The sequence below is a fragment of the Dunckerocampus dactyliophorus genome, chromosome 13, assembly GCF_027744805.1.
Source record: "Dunckerocampus dactyliophorus isolate RoL2022-P2 chromosome 13, RoL_Ddac_1.1, whole genome shotgun sequence".
NCBI classification, from domain to species: domain Eukaryota; kingdom Metazoa; phylum Chordata; class Actinopteri; order Syngnathiformes; family Syngnathidae; genus Dunckerocampus; species Dunckerocampus dactyliophorus.
In genome coordinates this window covers 20,541,384-20,565,584 of record NC_072831.1, presented here as the reverse complement: position 1 = coordinate 20,565,584, position 24,201 = coordinate 20,541,384, and the positions used below count along the sequence as shown (strand labels likewise).

Here is a 24,201-nt window from a genome sequence, read left to right as displayed (position 1 = left end):
TTGCCTGGGCTCGAACCGGCGTCCCGCTAAATAACAGTAGAGAAGCACTAGCCAACGAGCTAAACGGCACAGCCGTCAACTTGTTTACCAGTGCGGCTCCTAAGGCATCAGGGAGTGAGGTTCACCAACGTACTTTTGCACAGCCACACCAGCAGGCATCCATTACATGAGCATTTTTGTCATTTGACATACGATATAACAACATGTAGTAATTTAGTGATGTCTTTTGAGGTGATAGCATGCTGACTGTTAGCATTGTAGTCATTTCACCCATTTTAAGTGAAATCGATATAGATTTGCCTAATTCCTTTCAGTACCAAGTGACTATCCTACGACTAATCTCAATAGGTGCTATTAGAGATTAGCATTGTTAGCATTTTAAAAAATTGGAACACTGCCCAGGCTGAATTAAATTTAAAAGGAAAATCCCAAAAACCACCAAGTCCGTCTCAAATGCCAGGCAAGAGGTTAGCAACTGGTGGCAGGTCCATTTCAAACCAATTGCTTGTTTCTATTTTAAAATCCAACTCAGCCCTACATCATTGAAATGCCTTTCTCTCAAAACTCCCCTCCCTTATCTTGACTGAAACATCCTGTTAGGCAGAGAGTCCCGTCTTTGGGGCATGAAAGGACAGAATGTGATGAACTACTGAGTGTTCTTGTTCCTGGGAATTTCCTGTTGCTGTCTTGAAAGGCCCACAAAGCTTCCTGGTTGACAGCCTCATTCTGCACACAAAATCTCCCCCAGGCCGTGTGTTGCTCTACAAAGTTCCTCATTCCCCGTTAGGGTTTATGTGCTGCTGCTCACGCATTAAAACCCCCTTTCCGTGCATGCAAAGTAGACGCATGCTCATCTAACAGGTTCTGCAATATTCGTGGTAGCACAGTTATTCATTAATTGTTTCGCCACTAAAGACACAAACGAGAACATTTCCTGTTAAATACGAGTGTTTTAATTTAAATGGAGTGTTGCTGTCAAACATTTACAAGCTGTCCTACTGTACACTTTCACAGCTTCCATAAAAAATATTTTTGTATACACAGCATTTACAATATCATACATGTTATTTTGAATGGATGTGCTCGTGAATGATTGGCGAGCCACACATGGTACGTTCCTGTGCGCTCCCGCAGCGCCGTTGCTTGATTTGGTCACCAGTCTCTGATCGGCTCCTGCAGCTGCCTCGTTTCTGTATTTATTTGCTGTCCGCTGCTGATATCAGACGGTCAACCGTGACTTTACAGCTTCAGCCGCACTGCCAGGCTCCCTTGATGCCACTGCAGGCAGTAGAAGACGTGCCAAGCTATTTCCTCTTGTCCTACAGCTTCTTTCTCAGGGTCTCCTGCTTCTGGGACTTTGTGTTAATGACCATTCCACTGGATGTCATCGTAACCCACCTGCACACACGGGGAACAACAAAACGCCTTTTAATGCACTGAGCTTTTTTATTTTGACATACAGTGGACGTTTTTAAACGAGCAAGCACCTCCTCATCCGACTCTCCGTCTTCCTCGTCCTCGCTGTCGTCAGAGTCGCTGTCGGGCAGCTCTCTCAGTTCAGGATGGGTCAACGAAAACAGCTCCCTTTTGATGTCTTCATTCTCACGACCGTATGTGAGGTGGAAGGGGGTGTGGCCTCCGGACGTCAGGAGGTTGGCGTCTGCTCCTTTCTTCAGCAACAGTCTGACCAAGGACAGGTTCTGCTGGTCGACGGCCAGATGCAAGGCACTGCGTCCGTTGCGCTGCTCCTAGACGATGCCAACAGTTAATATACTGTACATGTTTGGGATTTTAATTCAACGAGTGGACTCCAAGGTGCTAACACACTCGGATGAAGCGCATCGTGTGTATCTGTTGTGTACCTTTGAGTTGATATCAGCTCCTAAATCCACGAGATTCTCCACCAGTGAGAGGAAACCGTGAACTGAGGCCAAGTGGAGGCAGTTCTGACCTGTTCAAGACACAGGAGAAGCAGCTGAACGTCTGGCACCCTGAGAAGATGTATCATCGTGGAGGAGGTGAGCGTAGCAAGACGATCAAAAACGCTTTTAAACAGCGGGTCTACCAAGAGCGGTAGCAGCTGTGTAGCCTTAAATGTTAAGCTCTGCTTCTTCCTACTCCTTTTCAACATGTGGAACTGTGATATGTGATGTATACTGAAGCGAAATGGAACGTTCAAATAAATCAACTGAAGAAACTGGAGCAAAATGAGCCGCCATAGCTGACACCAGTCAGCAGAGGCGCTGTTGTTCCATCTGAACTCGTGACCTCAGCTACGGGAAGTTAAGCAACGTCTCCCGGCAGCATCGCGCTGCTCATTACAAGAGGTTGAAACAGGAGCTCAGAACATTCATGGTGAGGTTCTCCCAGCCCGTTATGGGGTCATTTGTCCTACTACCCTTACCTTGGTAGTTGCAGGCCGCCATCATCGTGTGTAAATGCTCCGGACGACAGAACTGCGTGATGACGCTGAAGCACGGCAGGTTACCGTGGCGACAGGCAATGTGAATGGGCATTTCCCCGCTGTCGTCCACCAGCGTGGGGTCGCAGCCGTCTGCCAGGAGACGCTGACACGTGTCCGACTGGTTTGTTATCACTGCTAAATGCAGAGGCGTCTAGGGTGGGAGACGATGGGTACGTTCAAAAAGCAGGAAGTACACAGGAAGACGTGGAGACAAAAGTCACGTACCTGTCGCTGGTCATTTTGGACGTTGAGGAAGTCTGTGTTCTTAGACAGGTTGATCATTGTTCTGATGTAGTCCTTCGCCTCGTGGATGATCGCCAAGTGGAGAAGCCTAGAGACAGGAAGGGGGGGTGAGAAGATATAAGAATATACATATGAATATCTATGCACTGTAAACATGTCATTTAAGTGAACACAGCTGCCGAAGTATCAACATTCCATCTTTTGTTTCATTATATAGTTGGAATGTGCCGCGGGCCAATAATAAGTAAGCTGGGGCGCCGCATTTTGGACACCCCTGGGCTACAGTGTTAGCATGTATTAGCGAGCAAAGCAAAGATTACTCTATAAATATATACTCATTTCAACACTATTACATTAACAACACAATCATACTTGTAGTCAATTATAAACAAGCCGCTGACTAGGGATGGATGCATCCATGTTTATAGTGTCGATACCACTGGTAGTATTGGTATCGGATCAACACTAGAGCGATGTATTGATATTTTTCTGTTCTTTTGTAGGTTTCATTTCAGAAATATCGTTTTCCTTGTTGAGTTCATATCGTTACATTGTTGAGTAAGTGCTTGGACACACGAGAGGTTTGGGGGTAAACAGCCACGGGATTTCAGTGACGGCCAATAGTGGCTTTTAACTCTTGTTTTCTCATTTTGCACTATTTTACAATTGGATGTTTTAAAAGAGAATAATTACATGGTTTTGTTATTATTGTGAAATTGTCTTATTGTATTTACATATTGATCAATTGTTCAGAAATAACTAAATTTCACAACTGGTTGATGCAAAGATTTTTTTATTTGCCTAAAATCTTTGTCCTGTGCTTCAGTCACATGACGAACATGATCAACAAAATTAAAGGCAAAATCACACCATTTCGAGTATCGGTATCAGCAATACCGGACCTGTATTTGCTTAGTCTCGGATAGATACCAACATCTCAGTACCGCCCACCCCTACAGTTGACCCCTGGTCACATGTCACGTGATTGGTCAGTATGCTCGGTGAGGCATTCAATGACCATGTCCAATGGCAAGCTCATTAAATCAAAACAGTCGTAATGACGGCTCATGGTTGTGTTGATGCGACCAGAGGTGGACATGTTTTTCGTAGTATGGCTTTATTTAACACCCCCCCCCCCCTGTAAATTCTACTACTTTTCTACTATTTCACCTCATCTCGCTTTCACGGGAGCGAGCACAGGTTGGGAATCTTTGGCGGCGCGCCTGGGACTTTCCCAGTCTGGCCCACGGCCATAGTGGATTCCTGCTGATAATAGCCTTTTGTTTACGTCCAATTGCCTTCTTTTAAGCCGGAACTATATCGACAATTGAACAAAAAACCTTCCCAGTGTGGTGTCCCAGTTGCATAGTCTTTTATGACCAGCTACGAGAAAAACATTCCCAACTGGAAGGCGATCAAATGACCTCCCAGGACATAGACGGGCACCGCTAGCGAAGCTAAGCTAATCTAGTCAAACGATACGATAACTTGAATGTGGCTTGTGCGCTCCAACTTACGTGTCTCCGTCCTCTGTCACTTGTGTTCTCCATTCTTGCAGCTCGGCTGCAACACCATCCGAATGTTTGTGCCACGACGGCTCACATTCCAGCTGTAGGCGACATATTTCTTCTTCAACAGCCTGGTAGTCCTCCTCTTTGAGCGAGTCTAAACCGCTATCCAACCGCTCTTCGGTCGAGTGAGTCGGCTTTCCTTCCTTAGGCTCCCGGTTGTAATCCATTTGGTTGATTAAAGTGTTCCTGTGGAGGGCCATCGCTGCTCCTTCTTGTTGGCTAAAAGGTGCGCTTGGTTCTACGTGTAGGAGCGCAGCGGCTGCCTGCTAATTATTAGCCCTCTGTGTTTGGCTGGAGGGGGGCGGAGCTTATGCAACTAGGTGGGGGATTTCCAGCAGACTATCACTTAAAATAACGCCGTATTTACATTTGCTGGCTCCAAGTGGGGATTTCTATTGAGAATCATAATACATTGCACACATGGCTGTATACAAAACCACATTTGCATTAGTCACACTTTGCATCTAAATAAGTATTTCAACTTTTACATGCAGATGTATGCATAAATACTTGAAAAAAACCTGCAGGCACAGTTTGTTCACGAGCACTTTTCGGGACTGTGCTGGCAAAAAATATTTTTTGCAGCAAAACCTATAAATAATAACCCTTGAATGCACAGAAACATGCTTAAAGAAATCAACACATCAAACTGGGAAGTACTGAAACCAGGAAGTCAAGTACCATGATACAGTAGATTTAGTTTCCATTTCTCTCCCTTTGTGGAAGATTGGTCACACAATGACTTAATTTTATTTAATTTTAATGATACAGGGTTGCACTGGATGTCCGACAGTAGCACAGTTTAATTGCATACCCAGTAGGGCTGGAGGGATTCATACAAATATTGATAGTAGCGATACCAAGAGTCATATCAGTATTGGATCACTACTATGTTGTTCCCTTATCTTCTGTATTTACATTCACAAGTATGTGTTTTCTTTTCTTGTGTGTTCATATAGTTACACTGCTGATAGTTATATTTACGTGAAACATCTCAAGCTCGAACCAAGGTCCACAGAAAGAGTGGAGAATGCTCGGCATCGAGATAAAAGCCCGAGCTGTCATTTCGATGTCCAGCGTGAAACTCTTTAGGCGTCAGGGAGTGAGGTACTTGCGGAATTTATTTGTACAAACCACTGTATGACTTGCTGGCACCAGCATCGCTCAAGCATGAATAAAGACACTAACATCCTGTCAACCTTGAAGAAATGTAAGCATAGTAACGTATAGTATAGTGGCCTCCCCTCCCCTCCCGCCCACCCCCACTATTTGAGAGTTTCCTTATTTTGCACTGTTGACATGATTTTGCTCAAATAATTGCATGTAATAAAACTGAATAATTGTATTATTTTGTTGATATTGTTTCAATGTCTTAAATTGTATTTAATTGTTGTTAAATGGTGTGCAAATAAGTTGATACAAATATTTTTGTGTGCCTAAAATCTTTGTCCTGTGTTTTATTCTGATGATAATCAGTCCTTTGTTTCCTATGCCACATTAGCGGGAGTATGCTGGAGGCTATCCCAGCTGACTTCAGGTGAGAGGCGGGGTACACCCTGTTCGTCAGCCAATGGCAGGGCACATGTACAGTAGACAAACAATCGTTCATACCTATAGAAAGCCAGAGTATCCAGAGAAAACCCACGCACATGCAAATGGCCAAACAGAGATACAAACCCAGATCTTCCAGATCTGCATCTCTGTGTGGCCTTCATGCTAACCACTACACCACCGTTATTCATCACTAATATTGGCCTTGTATTAACTTGGTATTGGATCGATACTAAAATGTGCAGTATCACCCACCCCAATTCTGAGGCTTTTCAGGGGAATAAAGGATTTTGAGGAAGCAGCCAGCGCACTGTGTGGAAAATAATCCGCACAAACGATTAGAATGCTCCATTTTAGTATATTATGTTATTATTACCTGAAAAACAGAAGGTACAATTGAGTTCTGGCAAGGTTTGGTTGTTATGCTAATAAACCTCTGCAAGTAGTATTGCATTTATATGCAATTTATTGCAATAGTATTTATACAACTAAACATTAGATCATTCATCATCATCCTTGTAGATTGCATACTGGAAGAACACAGTTTCTTAACAAGGCCTTGGGACTTGACAACCTTTGAGCTGTATGTTCTGAAACAAAGTTAATTGTAATGTTTTGGGAGGGGGGGAACTCCAGACTTGCTTAAGCTAGCATTGTTCAGTCAGTGGGACCAGTTTGACTTGAAGGCTCTCGGCGTATTATGACTGTCAACTCAAGTGTTAATCAGTGTACAGTATTTGCATGTTGGCAAGAGGGATACTCACATACTGTATATGCACACAATGGTACATTTCTAAAGAATACATCAGCATGTTTTTGAAAATCTAGAATGTATGTCCACTGCTGGACCCACTCAGCTTTACACTGGGAAAACAAGACGTGTGTGAACGTTGGTGACTGTATGACTAGAGGGGAGGAATGCAGTCAGCGGGCCTTGCTGTCAAACAGAGGAATGGTCTCACACAATACTGAAAACATTCCATATCTCAGCTATGTTATCTAAACATATGAAAGTCAAGTGAGCTCGTATCTCAGCCATGACAAAACAAAACAGAGAAGGACAGAATAGAATGTTGTTGTCAGTCACTCAGATGTTCTTTCAGGGATTTTCAACATGGAACCTGAGTCAGTCTCGCCTCAGGTGGAGAGTTTGCTCATAGGAAAGCCCGGGGAAAGTGCAACCGCTCGGTCTCTGGCACTTTCTGTTATCATGGCAGCTTTCTGTACATGAATTACTGGTAGACTAATTGTTTACATCTTTGTTTGTTTAATTGTTCAATTAAAACATGTAATTGTATTGAAATTTACAACAAATTATAACATGTGGGAATGAATAAGTGAACATCTACATGACCAATGATCATCAAAAAACAGATTTGGTCATTAAACACTGATAAAACAAAACAAAAATTATACAACAGCATGATTAATGTACAGGTGGGAATCCCGGGACCTTCTGGACATGAGCTGACATACACAACACACACACACACGCTGACTCATCATGAATAAGTGATGAAAGACAGTTAAAATACTGTACATGAAAGCGGGACAAAGAGCACATGAGTCATTGAATCACATTTAGTGTGGCAAAGAGTCCAAGCTTCACCTGGGTCACTTCCCACTTCCTGTGCTGCACACTCATTTTTAGGAGGGTTTCAGCTGCATACTCTCTTGTTGCAAATTCAACCCACACTGATTTCGGTCTGCACGCAGCTGAGGTGATATATGTAATGAAATAATCTTGACTGATATTTGGAGGCAGAATAAAAGTGGAACTACTATTTAGCCACTTATGCCAAATGTCATACATTTGCATTATAACTGGAATATACGGTATACATTATATGGACTGTATGTGTCACACTCAGTATTGCTTCAGGTTTGCGATTCAGTTGCTGTTTGTGTAATGTTTAATGGTACACATGCTTTAGATTTTATTTGCATGGTGTGTTTGGTTGCATTTTTGCCTATGTGTCTAGACTTGCTGACACCAAACAGATCTTTGACCCAGGTTACCACAAAAAGCTTACATTGGTTACCTGCCCTTTGAAAAAAATCCATAGACAAACAATAATTGCAATTGAAGATCAGTTGAAATCTGTACAGTACTTGCTAGAGCCCTGGAAGTATTGGAACTAAGTTTTAGGAGGCTCAAAGGAAACCTACTAGGACCTGATTCTACACGTCTCACTACTGCTTTCTTAGCAGCCGATAGGGGGCGCAAGAGTAACGTAGCAGGATTGTTTCCAAGCAATGCGCCAGGGAACCAAATAGCCATTTGATCCACGAGATGGAGACAGATGACTATTTTCCTGACGGTCATGATTCAGTTGGACTAAACTGAGGAAATAGCACATGGGCCACATTAAGTTAGTTTGTTTCCTTTCTTAGCTTGACAAAGAAGGTTAGGTTTTCATCTGATTTAAAATATTTGTTCCTGTTAAATTTAGTTGTAATGACATCCAAAAAAATTAAAAGATATATATCATCCTTTTCACGTGCACTGTACACATCATGTGTCGATCAGACCAAGTGGTAATTTGTTTAGAAGTGAAAAAATATGAACATTGGACAAAATATTTTTGAAGAATATGCGTCTTCCCCACTGTAGAGAGCAACTACACTCCAATTTTGCTTTTGTGCATTTGCATATGGGAATGCCGCCAGTGAAAATGTTCAGAGGATGTCTGGTGGGATATGTTACGGTCGTCCGCATTCAATTTTGATTCATTGTATAAATATAGAATTGTCTGAGCGATTAACTGGGCCCCAAAATATGTCTGGCTTTCCCAGCCAATGAAAAAGAAAGCAGTAATTAGAGCGCCTTGATCATGATACTAATATGTTCTTCTATGACGGACGCAGCCTAATTACTACAACATCAACACAACCATTGCTCAACGTTTAATGAAGACGACCATAACATATATTCTGAGCCCACCAAATTGAGACACCTCAACTTTACATCCACTGTAAATGTTGCTTTGTATTACTAAATAGTGATGACAATTTCTGCTCTTTTTAGAGAGCTGTTTTTTTTTTTAAGCTCGGCTCACTAAAAGGCTCTTTCGGCTCCCAAATGACTCCTCTGATTTTTGTTGTTGTCTTAAATAAATTTATTACCGAATGATGTGTGTTAAATTACATGATATGTTGTTTATGATTATATGTTGTGATGTTTATTTTTGAAATTGATTCATTTAAGCCTCAATTAAGAGCTACAAAAAGATATTATAATATTATATTCTAAATAACATATCAAAAACTAAGACCCATCTCATTTGACAAATTAAGTTAAAATAGGTTAAATCTCTTCATGCTAATTCCTTATGACGAATCGGCTTTAAGAGCACCACAGGTGTGTTTGATCCAGCCCATCCCCCTGCTCAGCGTGGACATACATTTTGACCAATGACATTCGCCTTTAACAAAAACAAAAAAAAAGAAGAGGAAAAACGAGTCGGCTCCCAATGATGCGAGCCAGCCCCTGTCGTTCGTTTTAAAGAACCAGCTTTTAGAGCCGACACATCACTAAAGACACCAATCATGAAACCAGTTTGAAGCCCAAACAGCTTTTTCCTACCTGACATGATGGTGCTGCTGTTACAGCAGAGGACGGTCATGCAACTGCCTAAAGAGGCTTCTGGGAGTCCGTAGTTTTCAGCAGGACTACCACTTTTGGTTCGTTCAACACCGATCCACTTGGAGGCTGTCTGTGGGATGTGATGATTTTGGAGAGACATGCAACAAAAATGCTCAAAGGGAAGAACAACTGTGTAGCTTGCTAATTAAGTGAGAAAAGTCAGGTATTACAACACCCAAGAGAATTATAATATTGTTATATAAATATTTTGTGTTTTAAGTGACAAGACTAAAATCTATTTTATAGCTGACCGTTGATGAGATGCATACTTAATACCCATGCAATTTTTAAGGTATTACATAATGTGGTAGTAAATGGCATGCATGATAGTTTGAAGTGCTTCCAGACATCAGCTCAATGACCACTTAAACACAGACGGACACAGTTATGCCCCATTTGAGACACAAACTTAAAGAGACAGGCAACTCAGCTGTGTAATACTGCACACTACACAGATCAATAGTCACTTTCAGCAGTCTGGATGATTATTCAGCTTATTGCACTTACTGATGTAACCATGTGACATCTTTATGCCCAATACAATAGCCTATGGTGCTGAAGCAGAAATTCTGTCTTTACAAAGAAAATAATGCTCAATTATGACGAACACTGTCAGGGAGGTATTAGGACTCTTCCAGGGACTGCAGCCAAACACCGATTTGATCATTTGTTTAGGCCAACATACAAAATGGTAGGGATCTTCAGGGTGGACCTACTCTCCTACTGTCTAAATAGAAAGCGGTGGTGTCTGTACCTAGGTCTACGCTCAACCTGGGTTTGAAAGCCATTGTGCTGCATTTGGCTCGGCAACAAAGGGGCACACCTTGTTACAGCTACCTGCCAAGGAACCGGACTCACCACCACCTCCACAGTGGTGATGATGAGGCTCTTCACCTAACCATGCTCCACCCAAGTGGGCGAATCTGCCGCAACATCACAACCACCTTCCGCTGAGACCAAGCAGTGGAACTGTACCAGTGCAGCTTTGAGGGCCAGACCAGAGCTCCATCACCACCACTGACTGCCTGGTCAACAAAATAATCTGTCACTTTGATGCGCCATAGGAGCTGCACAGTGATCAGGGACGCAACTTCGAGGCCCAGGTTATCGGTGAGGTCTGTTGACGGCTGAGCATCCAGAAAAACCCACACTGCACCATTACATCGCCTATGATTCTGTGTAGTGCCGTCCCAAATCGCCTGTTGTTGTACACTTAAAATTAAGATCACAATATTTACCTGCTTCCTCTTAGGTGAATTGCAACCACTCAACAGAGCATTATCGCCTCAAATGAGCTGACAGTCCCTCAATGAACAACAAGTTCTCTCAATGAATGTAGAACGTTTGATACTTGATCTCTTGTTTTGGATTGCTTGAATGTTATTGTTGGTATCCGTTGCAAATGAAGAACCCCCACACCTGTGGTCAAAAACAAATACAAATTGCAAACTATAAATCATATGAAACTGTAGTTTTAGTGAGACTATTTTCCCACCTCGTTTTCACAGTCATTCTTATTATTCCCCAGACGGCCCTCATCAAGCCAGCAGTCCGTCCCTGAAGCTTGTTGTCACACCACTCATCCCTCTTGATTGATTTCCAGCAGGGACGCTGCCTCCATGAAGCCACTGGCCGGACTATAGAGCTCTTGGCCCGTGTAAAGGGGACAAGCCCCGCCCGGGGGAGGGGGAGGCTGGCTGGCTGGATGAATCTTTCTTCCGATCTCTTATCAGCCAGAGCAGCTCCTGGTGGGGGAGGATGGCTGTGATTATTGTACACACACTTATGTGATACCCTTCTGTTCTCCACAGGGAGATAACACCACGCAAGGAAATATAAAACATACTGAGAGGGAAAGCCATTCCCAAGCTATTCCCACCACCAATAAAGACACTTCAGTGGGACAGAGACCTTCATTAGTAGTCTTAAAGAGATATGATCTGTTATCTTGACTCCTGTGGGTGCTGTTTCTATTATGATCTCAACAAAGCTACGCTCAGGAAGAACACTGACAGCTTAACGTTATTGGAATAAGAATAAAAGACACCAGTGGATTTGCAAGATTTTTTCACTGTGACAGAATAAGCTTACCAAAATATCAGAAAGCCTGTACTGATATGTGTATTTTACTTGACTTTTTCGATACTTAACACATTTCATTGAGAGAAATTGTGTGTGTCTCACAGTGTGGTACTCTGGTTCGGACCAAACATTTCAAAAAGATACTTGGTGTGCACTTGAGCGTAGTTTGGTTAGCATTCAGGGAACGAAATAATAGACAGTTCCGCATAAAGCCGCGTCTTGATTGGATCGTGGATGTCATGTGTACATTGTCCGACAAAAGTCACATATCCAAAAACAACATGACATTTTCTGGGTTACATATGATTGTTTTTTCTGTGGTGGAATTTTTACCAGTTGAGACGTATCGGCGTGAATAAATGTTATAAAGATGTCAAAAAGCTTCCCAGACGACTTCACAAAACTGTAATTAGCAACTACTGTAATTAACTACTACATTTATGCCTCTGAGCTTAATTTTTTGCTGATTTTCAGTCAGCTCTCTGTTTTGTTTTGCTAACCATCGCCTGGTTTCGCTCGTATTAGGTGACATTATATCTGGTGTTTTAAAGAAAACTGCATTTTGGGAACACATGTCTTTCCATTTTCTGCGCATCCTAAATAGAGAAAAACTGCTAGCACGATGCAGCTAACAATGCACGTATGAGGATTCACCTATTCCGCTTATGAAGCCTTCTAAAAAAACATCAAAAAATCGCCAACAACACCAACAAATCCATTTCCATACCATGACCTGCATATTAACCTAACTACAGTGACATTGTTATTATAGGAGCAAACACAGAAGAACTACTTTTCTGATGTAGTGACACAGCGCCTCACGCACTACCGAGAGGGAATGCAAAACCTAAAGGAGTTGCTGCTGCATCGCATTTTGAGTTTGGAAAAGCTAATGCTAGGTTATAAATAATGCCTAACACGTACAAGGTTGTGGAAATACGCTGAAAAGTCGGTCAACTTTGAGATTCCACATACTATCAACAAAAAATCAGAACGGACTGAAACAGTGGATACTGGCTCTCAATTTAGACTCGACAACATCACTTGGAAGACTCAGCTGCTTGTTAGCGCTCAGCATTTTTTATTTCAACCTGAAGATGATGTTGAATTTACCAACACAATGGGGAGCACAATTCTTGTGCTGAAAGATACAGCCATTCCATCAGTCAGCATCCCAGTGAGAGCGGACATTGTACGTTTTTGTTATGTTCTTACGTTGTCCATGAAACATTCAGCAATAGTGCAACATGCTAACACTACGAGAATGGCTTAGTGTTTCACGATAGCTGGATCTGTCTAGCACCCGGCAACGTTATTCTCTGCCTGGGGGGAGTAAAAGTAGAGTAAAAGTGCCATGATTAGTGATAGCAAACGTGCTGTCTATTCTGTTGTTGTTGTTGACAGAAGTAGCATTGTTTGCCATGTGCTCTGTGAAGCGCAGTTTTCCTTTAAGAGGAAACCAATAACTGCATTTGCTGACCAAAATGCAATAAAGAAACGTTTCCCAATGTTCCCAATTGTTTCTGTTGTATTTTTAATAAAATTAAAACCTATAAGTAGATGCAAATATTTCAAAGCTTTTTTTTAGCTTGACATTTTCTTTTATTTAGAAGGAACGCACGAAGTTTTAACATTTAATTGTTTAACACTTTAAGTACCGACTGAATGGAATAATTTCTATAACTAGTCAAAGTAAGAGGACGACATAAAGGGCTTTGTGCGCGCGCAAGAGAAAAAAATGCACACGCAACTCTCTGGTGCTCCAATCACACCTGCAGCCCCCCTCCTCTTCTGCCTCCCCCCAGCAGAGCCCTACTTGAAAGTGAGCTCCAAACAAGAGACGTGCTTCTGTCCGCTTGGTGGTGCCAGGAGCTGAACATCATCATCATCTTCTTCACCGTCACCATGCCTCGAGGATTCTTGGTGAAGAGGAACCGGAGATGTTTGGCGTCATATCGACCGCGAAACAAAAACAAAGTTGCGACCTGCGATAACGACAAAAAACACCACGAGAAGGCTGACGTAACCAAGCCGGTGAACCACGTATGGTGCGTTCCGGGTACAGATGTCCCGCTCCCGCTGTCCCGTGAGGATTCCACAGAGGTGTGGAACCTGAACGTGGAGGCTGCTCTGGAGGCAGAGGCGGACCGGCGCGCGCAATTACCGGACAGCGAAGAGCACGAGAGCGACATGGATGTTCTCACTCCAACGTGTGACTTCTCCTGCTTCTTCCCGCCTCCACCTCCACACGACTCGCTTTTAATGGAAGCGTGTAGTCCGGTCAAGCCGGTCAGAACAAGACTACCGGAGCAGCACGAAGAGGGCCAGAGGAAGACATTATTTACAGAGACACGTCTGGCTTCATCTCTGGACAGCGAATTGCCGTTTTCTGCTTCCATTGAGAGGCTTTTTGTTGGTAGTAGCCGCCAGCACGCGCAGTCCTACGGTCCCGGTCAGAATCATGACGTTAGAAAACACTCCATCGTACCCCCTGAAGAGCGGCTGAACAGACCCAACAGACCTTCGGCGGGAAGCTCGTGCAAGAAACCCAAAGTGAACCGGAAGCTTACCTTTGAGGACGAAGTCACGACCTCGCCGGTTTTAGGTCTGCGCATTAAAAAAGAATGCCCGGAAGTGAGGAGGCAGCACCGGCACAAGTCCTCCGCTCCGAACGGAAGTCATCCGCTTGGAGAGTTCATCTGCCAACTCTGTAAGGAGGAGTACGCCGACCCTCTCTCCCTCGCGCAGCACAGGTGCTCGCGCATAGTGCGCGTGGAGTACCGCTGTCCCGAGTGCGACAAAGTCTTCAGCTGTCCCGCCAACTTAGCCTCACATCGCCGCTGGCACAAGCCCCGTCCGGTTAACAACACGGTAGGAGAGAGTTGTGTAAAAGAGTTCGAGCTCGACGGGAAAGAGAACGAGCTGCTGTGCGTCAATCAGCGAGAGAGTTCCCGTGTCGACGGAAGCAGCCTCGCGCCGCCGGATTCGTCGCCTCGTTTCAACCAGCACTTGGCAGCAGGGAGGGAAAGCCCACCGCCGGGTCTCCTTCTGTTAAACGCTAACCCATACCGGCCGTCGCTCCCGCCCGCGCCCCCACCGTTTGTCCAGGCGGTACCGGAAGATGAGGCTTACGACTGTAGCTACTGTGGCAAGAAGTTCCGACGGCAAGCTTACCTGAAGAAACACATGGTGGCCGCCCACGAGATGACAGCTCGGGCCTCTTCGCCGTACGAGCAGAATCACCAGGTATGTGCGTGTCACCTGTGCGGCGCGCGCTTCCCGTCTGCTGAAATCCGGGACAAGCACCGTGTGTGGCACGCCATGACGGGAGAGTTGCTTGGAGGCGGGCTCAGAGCGGACGTTTATGGCGGGAACAGGGAGTGTAGGGAGCAGCAGCTTCTCACGTGCAAATACTGTACGTCCACGTTCCTCAGTTCGCCGGGGCTGACGAGGCACATCAGCAAGGCTCATCCCGGAGAGAGCCTGCACGTCATGATGCAAATGGCGGTGAGAAACTGACATAACGGGATAGTACGTGCTGCACCGTACTGGGAGCTGATCCGATGGTCTGAACTTCCCATCTGTTCCTAAAGTTTTGTCCCTCTCTAATCAAAACCGCTCTCTGTACACCGAAAACTACATAACCACTGTATTTTTCTTCCTGTTTTGCAGTACATATCGTCACTTTTACTATAGTTTAAATTACTTTCAGTCTCTCCATGTGGAGTGTTGAAATACTGTACCGGCAAGGTGAGCTATTGTGAACTGTCCAAGGTGCTGACGCTGCCTCCTAGTAAAGATAAATTACTTACTGTACATTACGTTGTTTTATGTATTGGGTTTTTGCTCATACAAAATACAAATCTACTTTATATGAATTTGTATTCATTCATGAGTACCATATATTGTTCTTTTTAAACAAGGCATCTTGTAAATGTTTGACTACACAATCAGCTGTAATATGTAGTTATATTTCTCAAACTGAATCACAACACTTTATGTAGTTAACATATATCAGTATAATATATCAACAATAATCAGTTTCTTGCCGTGATATGCCTTTGAAAAAAATGTGCCAGCTGACTTTAAGGGTATAAAATATTTTCATACAGAAAAGGAACATTTCATGTTAACATCACAATTAAGTTCAATTTAATTTTTTGACGCTCAGTGTTGGTGAGTCAATCAAGACTTATATTTTGCTATGTTCGTAAAGTTTAATGTGATATTAAATCATTGTCAATAAATGTTAATACACAATCAATATGTGTTTTTCTTTAAAATTAAGACAGCAGTATAGGTGATACGTATCATTTATTGTCAACAAATCATGACATCCATGCTTTTTGTGTTTGTGCTGTAGATGTTACACAGTTATACATATTGACAATACGGGTTTGCGGAGTGAGTGTGTTTGTGTGTGAAAGAGGTGTTTTCTTGATCAACACATGTACTCTGTACTGGGTGGCGTCATGCAGTAGCCTTGCCTACTGTACAGTCTTATCAGCAATGTCCTAACAAGTGGTGCACACAAGTTTGTCAAGGTCAGCCAAAGAAGAAGAACATGGGAAGGAGTCTGGGGACAGGCAGAGGAAGCTGAGAGCTCCATAATAAGAGAAAATGCTTTCAAGTAATATTTTGTACCATGGATGACCAGGCTCACCAGTGAACAAAGATTCTCTGAAATACAGTATATATGGAAATATCGTTCATTTTTCCCCATACGACTTGAAAGCATCATCTCTATTTGAATCCGACTAAAGCCACTGGTTACTAGTAACGATGGAAAAGTGCATTACAGGACGTTCTAACAGGATTGATCCCGCACGAAACCCGTTGGGAAGAGTGTGAACTGTTTGGAGCAAATAGGAGTGTTACAGCAACTGTAGACAAGCCCACAACCCGTCTTACCACAAACTCAAACTAACCATGGCGTATTTGTAAATGCAACAACAAACTTTACATGAAGTTTCTCCATAATGAGAATGAAACAGATATAGAAACTGTAACAGCAAATACAGCCAAAGCAGTGGAACAGTTCTTTGACATCTCTTTCCTGGTTCCTTGCCCTATAAACACCCTATAACACCTCAGATATTTTCAACACATTTGAAGGCACTTCAACTTAGTCGGACTCGCCAGTTATCTGCAATAACGCTCCTTTGTTTATTCCGGATGATCTAATTTAATACTCTTAATGTAATTATCTGGATTTTCTGTGGATCGCACACATCATGAGGTGGACCTGGGTCTTAACAAGGGAAAAATGAAGTGTGGTATTCCATATTGAAGTGCTTACTGGTTATAAAAGACATAAAACCTTGTAGTGTGAACCCACATTTGGTTTTGGCAGCTTTTGCCACAAAACAGCATACAGCATCACTCAAGCATTTCACTCAATAGCTATTAACATATCTAATATATAGACATTTATACTCAAGAGGTGCAAATAAAGAAGCTGTTCCATTGCATCAGATGACTCAACAAAATAAAGGAACATTTATGTTTGTGTGAAGTCAGTCCTTTAAAATAATAATAACAAAAATGTAACAGACTGGAGGGAAAACATACATCAGTGCTTCTCCACATTTTACAGCACAGAGACTCAATTGTTCAGTTTGACCTGTGAATGTACAGAAAGTGTTTTTTTTGGCTCGAGAGCTGCAGGCTTTCTATTGTTATGAGCTAATTTTGTTTCTATGTACAATAGAAAGCTCAATCCTTAACTTTATAGACTTAATGCTGCACTGAGAACAAAATATACTTAATATAATACATATATACATGATTTCTCATGGCATCATTCAACATGCTCACAAACAGAGCAAAGACATGCTTGACACTTTAGCTCCAGCTTGTCCTGATTGGACAGGAGAACAAATCTGAGTATAATGAGTATAAATGCAGCAGCTTGAACTGTTTAAAATAAAGTTACAATATAGTATATTCCACAAAATACAGTAGCACGGCTAGACAATTACATTACAAGTATTTCTGCAGTAACTCTGATATCGCATTCCTGTCTATTTGTCAGTCAGTTTGGACTGACGACACTGAACTTTGAATTTTCTGCGTTTAAAAAAAAAAAAAAATTGAAGTCTACAGTCTTACAGAGCCAAAGGGAGGTGGTATGGAAGGGTCACATCAAGTCTTATTGGCTGATCCAGAGGAACGTCGAAGCTTCATGGACATACGTGTCTTGCTAGTTCGAGGAGACATGGGGGAGGCCGAGTCGCTCCCGGCCTCCCCAAGTGCCGGACTTTCTGACCGAAGACTCTCGAGGCAGGAGCCTGTGGAGGTGGTTTTGGGGGGAGGGGTAACGTGATGTGGAGAGGGTGAGGATGGAGATAAAGATGGAGGAATGAGGAGGGGGTGATGATGAGGGAACCACAAGGAAGTTAGAAGACTATTTATTTAGGGTTCATTCTAGTTCCCTAAAACACAAACATAGCTTAATTACAGACAGACAAAGAGAAACTACGACATACTGGACATACAAAGGCTGAAAAAAGACAGACCACACTTGATTATTTGTAAGTGTGTGTGTGGGGGGGGGTGGCTGAGCCAGTGGATCTTCTAATTATTTAAACACTCCTGCACAAATCTTAAGAACAGAGGAGCATGACAAATATCCACATTTTGCACTGGTTGATTGGAAGCAAATTGTGAGTAAACCATCAAACAGGAGCAATAAACAAAAAATTTAGTCTGCAACTTATTGAAAACTGCATTTAAACTCAAACAGGCTGTTCATCAGCTGATCAAAACTTTATGACCATAGCTTTTAAAAAGTTAAATTCTGCGCTAAAATCTGGCTTTCATGTCATTTTCTGTCAGACATTGACAGTCATGGCCTCCTGATGCTTTCTGTCTTTAAACGTGGCAGAATTGTTGAACTGCAAAAGCAAGGTCCCTTGCAACGCGCCACTGCTGCCAAGGTTTGACTCATTAAGACGAAAAGCCTTTTTGCCTTTGGCATCAGGAGGTTATGACAATGTGAATGTCTGACAGAAAAAGAGCAAGAAAGCCAGAATCTACAGTGTGTTGGGAGCTTAAATGTGTTTTTTCAATACATTGGACATTTTGTCTTTCGTTCTTTTCTTCCTATTGCATTTTGATGCTCTTACTTGCAATGTGGATACAATCCACCACCACAAAATGCGAATAAGATTTTGTTCAGAAATGTACAAATAATTAGAAGATCTGTGATATGCTTTTGAGAGTGACTTTTTTTTTTTTTTTTAACATAGTGGGCGGGCGAGTAGTTGGTCTATCTGCCGGTATTAGTGCCGCATATCACTGTTCTCCTTGCTTTGTTAGACACAGCTAAAATGTGTTTCTGGTGTACAGCTGGTCATTACAGGCTTAAATAGAATGTTCATGTGGCATTTGTGCAAAACATGCGGCACCTTTTTTGTCAGATGTGTTAAAGCTCATTGTGATGGATTGCATTCTGAAAATCTGGTTTTATCTGGTTCAGGGAAACTGAGTAAAAACGCACTACAATGGTCACTACATACGACACTTAATACAAGTAGTTATTGTCTATTGCTTATCTATTTCTGTCATACCATTCACAGCTGGCATGAAGGACCTTCTTCTTCAAACCTTTTCCCTTCACCCTTAGTCTAAAACTATCCATTGGTTTAGGGACCCTCAGGCACATTACACTATGCTCCTCTGGAAGGGAGGAGGGAGAGACAGCAGAGGGAACAACACAAAAAGATAGGGATTGGGATGGCGAGAAAATAAGCAGAAAGAAGGGCAAAAAAATGAGAGAAGAAAGACGGCAGGGAATAGATGAGGAGGTGAAAGATTTAGGAAACAAAGTGGAGAAACAGATGGAGAGATAAATAAATGAAGGAAACAACAAAAGGAGAAAAATGTGAGGGAAAGGAAAAAAAAAATCAACAAAGGAAAGAAAAAAGAAAAAAGAGAAATATAAACAGTGTGAATAAATACATAAAACAGAAGACAACAATAGAGTACAACAGATATGGACATAAGATAGAAAAGTGTTCAGGGTAGTGCACAGGCACCATTTTGAACTTCATTAAACTGAAACCTAATGCAGCTAAACTATTTTAAATAGTTAAAATTGATTGGTGTATATATTTAAATGTGATCCCTTTATTAGGTTCCAAAAGGGGCAAAAAATGCGCCTCCGTTATAAACACCTTGTTAAATGAATACCTCTGTCAATTAAAACTCAGTCTTTTTTGTGAAGCCGGCTGGATCTGATTATCTTTATTAGGTTGTGCAGATGTGCCTGATGTGTTGGAGCTGATGTGTGTGATCTGGATGTGTTAATGTGTGTCAAAAGGAGGAGACAAGAGAGGAGCAGACGTAAGGTTAGAGGCAAAGTATCACCAGGTCAGTGTGACGTCGCAGTTTACAGGAACAAAGAGGAGGAAGATTACCGTTAGTGGTTAGGTGGAAGGTTAGAACGGTGAAAGAAAAGGGTATGTCACTTTCAACACAGGATCAATGTGTAGTTTCACACTGCACAAACCCCGTTAATCAAACCCAGTGTGCATTAAATAGACGAGGTCATGTAATGTTATGAAATGATCTGTACTGTACCAAAACTGCAGTCAAAGACAAGTTGAAAATGACATTTCCTTCTGTCAGCACAGGTACCTACAAACTCATGCAGACCTGCTGTGTATGGAGAGGAAACAGTGGAAGAATGGCAGAGCGACGACATGTGCAGGTCAAAAGTGCACGTGACTGGACTGTGTAAGGGAAGAGCCAATCAGAACAGGGCGTGTCGTTCATGTGACCGGGCTTACCTTTTAGCTATAGGCAAGTGACACAATACGATCTAAAGAAGGGGGCAGGAGGAGGAGGGAAAAAAAAAAAAAAACACAAAGAGGGGAGGAAAAATCATAACCAAACAAAAAGGGAGAATAAATCAAGATAGAACAAACAGAAATTAAAAGGGGGAGAAAAAAAGTTTGATCATTATGTTGTTATAGAAGGCAGTTAAAGGAGGGAGGTTTGTTTCAGAGCACAGGGTTGTCATGTTGATGATATTATCTTTTATTTGAAATGATGAGCAATCGTATGTTCAGGTCATACCAACATGACAGTCTGTGTCCTGAAACAAAGTGTTTGGGGCTGAACAACACACGGATCATGACTCACTTTTTTTGTGGGTGAGTGTTATTCAGTCTCAAATTAAAGTTATTAATATCATTATCATAATAACACACAGAGATGAGCAGCAGTATGACAGGACCAACTACAATACACAGACACATGTAACTTACAACTAGATAATAGCTAAATATCCCTTTAAGATGCAGTTATTATGATAAACATTGGGCTCACATGAGATTAAGCATTCATAAGCGTTATTGTGAAGAGAATGGGTGGCTTAGCAAAAGTAACTTTATCGTAAATAACAGCAAAATTGAATAATTACATTGTCTATGAGCCACAGAGCAGTGCACCATTTTAAATACAATTTAAAACCAGATTCATAAGACACACTGGGAATCAGTATCGGCCTAAGCAGGGTACAGGATATGTCTGACAGCCCTGAGGCTTCAAAAACTACAACAATGGTGGAATAAATAGTCTGCATAACAACTAAGTAGGTGATGCAATTGCAACTTGTACTGATACAACTTATATATGTATGTATGTATGTATGTATGTATGTATGTATGTATGTATGTATGTATGTATGTATGTGTGTGTGGCTGCGCTAGTGTCATACCTGTGTCAGTGGGCAGGTGGGTGCAAGGAGCTGGACTGTAGACTCGAGCTGCATAATCCTCAAAGGTGGTTGGCTCCTGGTGGTGCTGCACAATGGTTTCTAAGTAGCGAGCGCGTTCCTCATAGCTGAGGTCAAATGTCAAGGAAACCCAAATAAAAATGAATCTGCTGAAGAAACAAACAATAAAAGTTTAAAGAAGTTCAAGGCTGGGATACTGCAGGTACACTCAAAATTATTAGAAATTCTATTTATGTGCAAAGTTTCTAAACTTGCAACAAAGTAAAATGAATTTGAATACCTTACCCTACACCGCATGATAGCGCAATATCCCACGAACGCTAAATGTCCTGATTGAGTTGTGCATTTTCACTTTGGAATGGTTTAAATCAGCTGATAAATGTGGCGGCAGTCACAATAGTTAAGTTTTTAGAGAAAAGTGGGAATTTTGCATAAAGCAAAAATTTTTGTTACGTGAAAAGCAGGTAGCCTGAAAGTCCTGAACGTATTCGACAGTTTGATGTCGGAATGGCTTGAATCGGTGGAGAAATGTGGTAGTAGAAACAACTGATATGTTTTTACAGAAAGTGTGTAAAACTAAAATTTTTCTGAAAAATAGGTAGCCTGAATGTACTGAACGTGTTGGAATGCCTGAATGCCTTGAATGAATTGAGAAATCTGGACATTGAAAGAAATCTTAGAAGAAGAGGAAGTAGTGTTACAAAAAAGTAATAATTTGCAAAAAAAAAAAAAAAAAAAAAAAAAAATTTTTGGGAAAATTGTCAGGTTGAAAGCCCTGAATGAGTGGAATGGTTTCATGGTAGAATGGTTGGAATAGGTTGAGAAACGTGCAAATGGTGGAAGTTTGAAAATGGAAAATTCCTTTTCAATTAGGTAAAAATGTGGAATTTTTGGAAAATCTGGCAATGTTTTGAAATTGACACGGGAATAAGAACGATCTGGTCAGAATTTTGTAAAAGCATTCACACAATAGTGCAGACTGAATGTTGAAATGTATAAATAAGTTGAATTACAGCAGGATCGAGAATCAAACCAGCAGCCATTGGGTTGAGGAAACAACCACTCTACCTCCTGAGCCATGTCACCCTGCAGAATAAGCACAATGTTACAGTAATGCAGTGGTTCTCAATTATTTCCTGTCATGCTCCCAGTGGGGGACAGAAATGTTTCGCGCCCCCCAGGGGGCCCCGCCCCACTATTTGAGAAGCACTGCAGTAATGTAAAATGTAAAAATAATGTTCCATTAGCATGGCTCACCAAATGAATTGCCCATTCATTTCCAATGGGAAAATTGTCACCAAAAAATGAAATTAGCGTGAATGTGGGAATTTGTTGAAAAGTAATGCTAGGTGGCCAACGTGTCCTGAATGATTTCAATATTTTGATGTCGGGTTGGTTTGAATTGATTGAGAACTGTGAGAGGAGTTAGCGCCATTCAACACTTCCACACTGTTTTAACTACAATAATAAACACATTGTTAATAATACCATTGTTAATAAACATGCATTTATGACCATATCTTATCCGACATCTTCAGGATTGTCTAATTCACAAGTAGAGGAAAGGTCAATATGAGTGTGGTGGCACCTAGTGACGGGGGAAAAATACATTCAAATTCTCTTGACAAAAATGGCATGAATGAATGAAAAATGAAAATGCTATGTATTTGGATACTGTAAAATAAAACATTTCCCACAGACAAGTGACAATCTCTTAATATTTAATCTATTTTGTACATTATAATTAAAAATAGATCTGCAAATACGAATCCATGTTTTATTATGTAACTACAAGTATAATTATGTCAAGGTTGTTTTCTTCCATGCATGTGAGTTGTTTTTCTGGAAAGTAGGATGCTACTTAATAAAATAACAAAAAAAAATGAAATATTTAATATTTGTGCCTAGTTTAATTGCTTAACTTTTTTTTCTGCATTGATATTGATAGGCATCCCAAGCAACAAAACTACAAGGCAAACATTACTTGTTTTTTTTCCTATAAAATAAATAGTGTACAATGTAAATGGTTTCCTGTATGAATCCAGATATGAAAAAGGAGATACTCTGGCTACAAAAAAAGCAAACCAATCCCAAATCAATCTGTCATTTGTATTACAGCCTTCAGCCATGGGCTGAAAAAGCGGTGCTGGGACTAAGCAGAGAGCAGAGTAAATGGAAACCAGGACTTCAACTGTCCATCTATTAGAGATAACCTCATTGATAGAATGACATTTACGCTCTTGTCCTCAGTCCTCATCATACATCCAACCATAATGACATCCAGGCACAGCCGTACGTCTCGTCAACAGGCACGTACACACAAAACTCGGTCATATCATTTCGCTATAGTATTACCATTTACTCCCCCAGCTCCAATAACAAATTATTTTCAATGGCAGGAAGTGTGTGGGGTGTGTGCACATGTCCCCGTTTGAGTATAAATGGGGGTAAGACAATGAATCTTCAGAATGAAATCTGCGTTTGTACCTCAGTGTGTGTGTGTGTCTGATGGTGAATGGGTCAGACATTTACAATAGCGCCCATGGGTTTTCTATTGTGTTAGAGAGATGGTCTACGGGCCTCAGAAGGAGAGAGATTCAGGTCTAATGGTAACTGATCCAGTTAGAGACAATGATAATAACAATAACATGGCTCTTTTAAAGTGCTACGACAGAGCGCGCTGGGGAAAAGAAAGGCAATAAAAAAAAAAAAAGGGACGTGAACAGAAAAACAACATGAAACATGCAATTTAGCTTTAGATTACATAGGTTTTGTTAAAATTATACTGATGGTCAAACAGAGATTTTAATATCAAAAGGGTGCTCTCAGGCTTGATGCTAAAGTTCAGTTTTTGTGATTAGTGCGAGCACTACATGCTGCTACACATCCCTGGAACCAATTA

At 41.7% G+C, this 24,201-nt stretch overlaps 3 protein-coding genes across 12 annotated transcripts in view; 1 reads left to right on the top strand and 2 right to left on the bottom strand.

Annotated features, from left to right (window-relative positions):
• Positions 1–914: 914 nt before the first annotated feature.
• On the bottom strand, positions 915–5,497 carry nfkbiab (nuclear factor of kappa light polypeptide gene enhancer in B-cells inhibitor, alpha b). The gene is made up of 6 exons (XM_054795431.1): positions 4,225–5,497; positions 2,690–2,795; positions 2,405–2,615; positions 1,863–1,951; positions 1,488–1,748; positions 915–1,398 (listed from the first exon to the last, which is right to left on the bottom strand). The coding sequence occupies exons 1-6, from the start codon at positions 4,476–4,478 to the stop codon at positions 1,363–1,365; spliced, it is 957 nt and encodes a 318-aa protein (XP_054651406.1). The 5' UTR covers positions 4,479–5,497; the 3' UTR covers positions 915–1,362.
• Positions 5,498–13,427: 7,930 nt separating this feature from the next.
• LOC129192017 (insulinoma-associated protein 2) lies at positions 13,428–15,714 on the top strand. Its single transcript, XM_054795430.1, has one exon. The coding sequence runs from the start codon at positions 13,463–13,465 to the stop codon at positions 15,074–15,076; it is 1,614 nt and encodes a 537-aa protein (XP_054651405.1). The 5' UTR covers positions 13,428–13,462; the 3' UTR covers positions 15,077–15,714.
• Positions 15,715–15,854: 140 nt separating this feature from the next.
• ralgapa1 (Ral GTPase activating protein catalytic subunit alpha 1) overlaps positions 15,855–24,201 on the bottom strand; it is a 75,589-nt gene continuing 67,242 nt past the window's right edge. For 6 of the 10 annotated variants that reach the window (XM_054795422.1, XM_054795419.1, XM_054795420.1 and 3 more), the window contains 3 exons: positions 21,282–21,406; positions 19,129–19,237; positions 15,855–17,847 (listed from right to left, as the gene is read on the bottom strand). In XM_054795422.1, the coding sequence (XP_054651397.1) occupies positions 17,760–17,847; positions 19,129–19,237; positions 21,282–21,406 (322 nt within the window). In that variant the 3' untranslated portion in view covers positions 15,855–17,759. Of the gene's footprint in view, positions 17,848–19,128; positions 19,238–20,349; positions 20,382–21,281; positions 21,407–24,201 lie in introns of those variants that run through there. The other 4 variants (XM_054795421.1, XM_054795428.1, XM_054795424.1 and 1 more) reach the window with 3 other exon arrangements.

What these genes read in the sequence shown, in the direction of transcription:
- nfkbiab (XM_054795431.1), bottom strand. Translation starts at nt 4,478, where the DNA reads ATGGCCCTCCACAGGAACACTTTAATCAACCAAATGGATTACAACCGG. An exon ending in GGCGGCCTGCAACTACCAAG is followed by an intron (nt 1,952 to 2,404) that starts GTAAGGGTAGTA and finishes TGTCTTGAACAG; the next exon opens with GTCAGAACTGCCTCCACTTG. An exon ending in GAGCTGATATCAACTCAAAG is followed by an intron (nt 1,749 to 1,862) that starts GTACACAACAGA and finishes GGCATCGTCTAG; the next exon opens with GAGCAGCGCAACGGACGCAG.
- LOC129192017 (XM_054795430.1), top strand. Translation starts at nt 13,463, where the DNA reads ATGCCTCGAGGATTCTTGGTGAAGAGGAACCGGAGATGTTTGGCGTCA.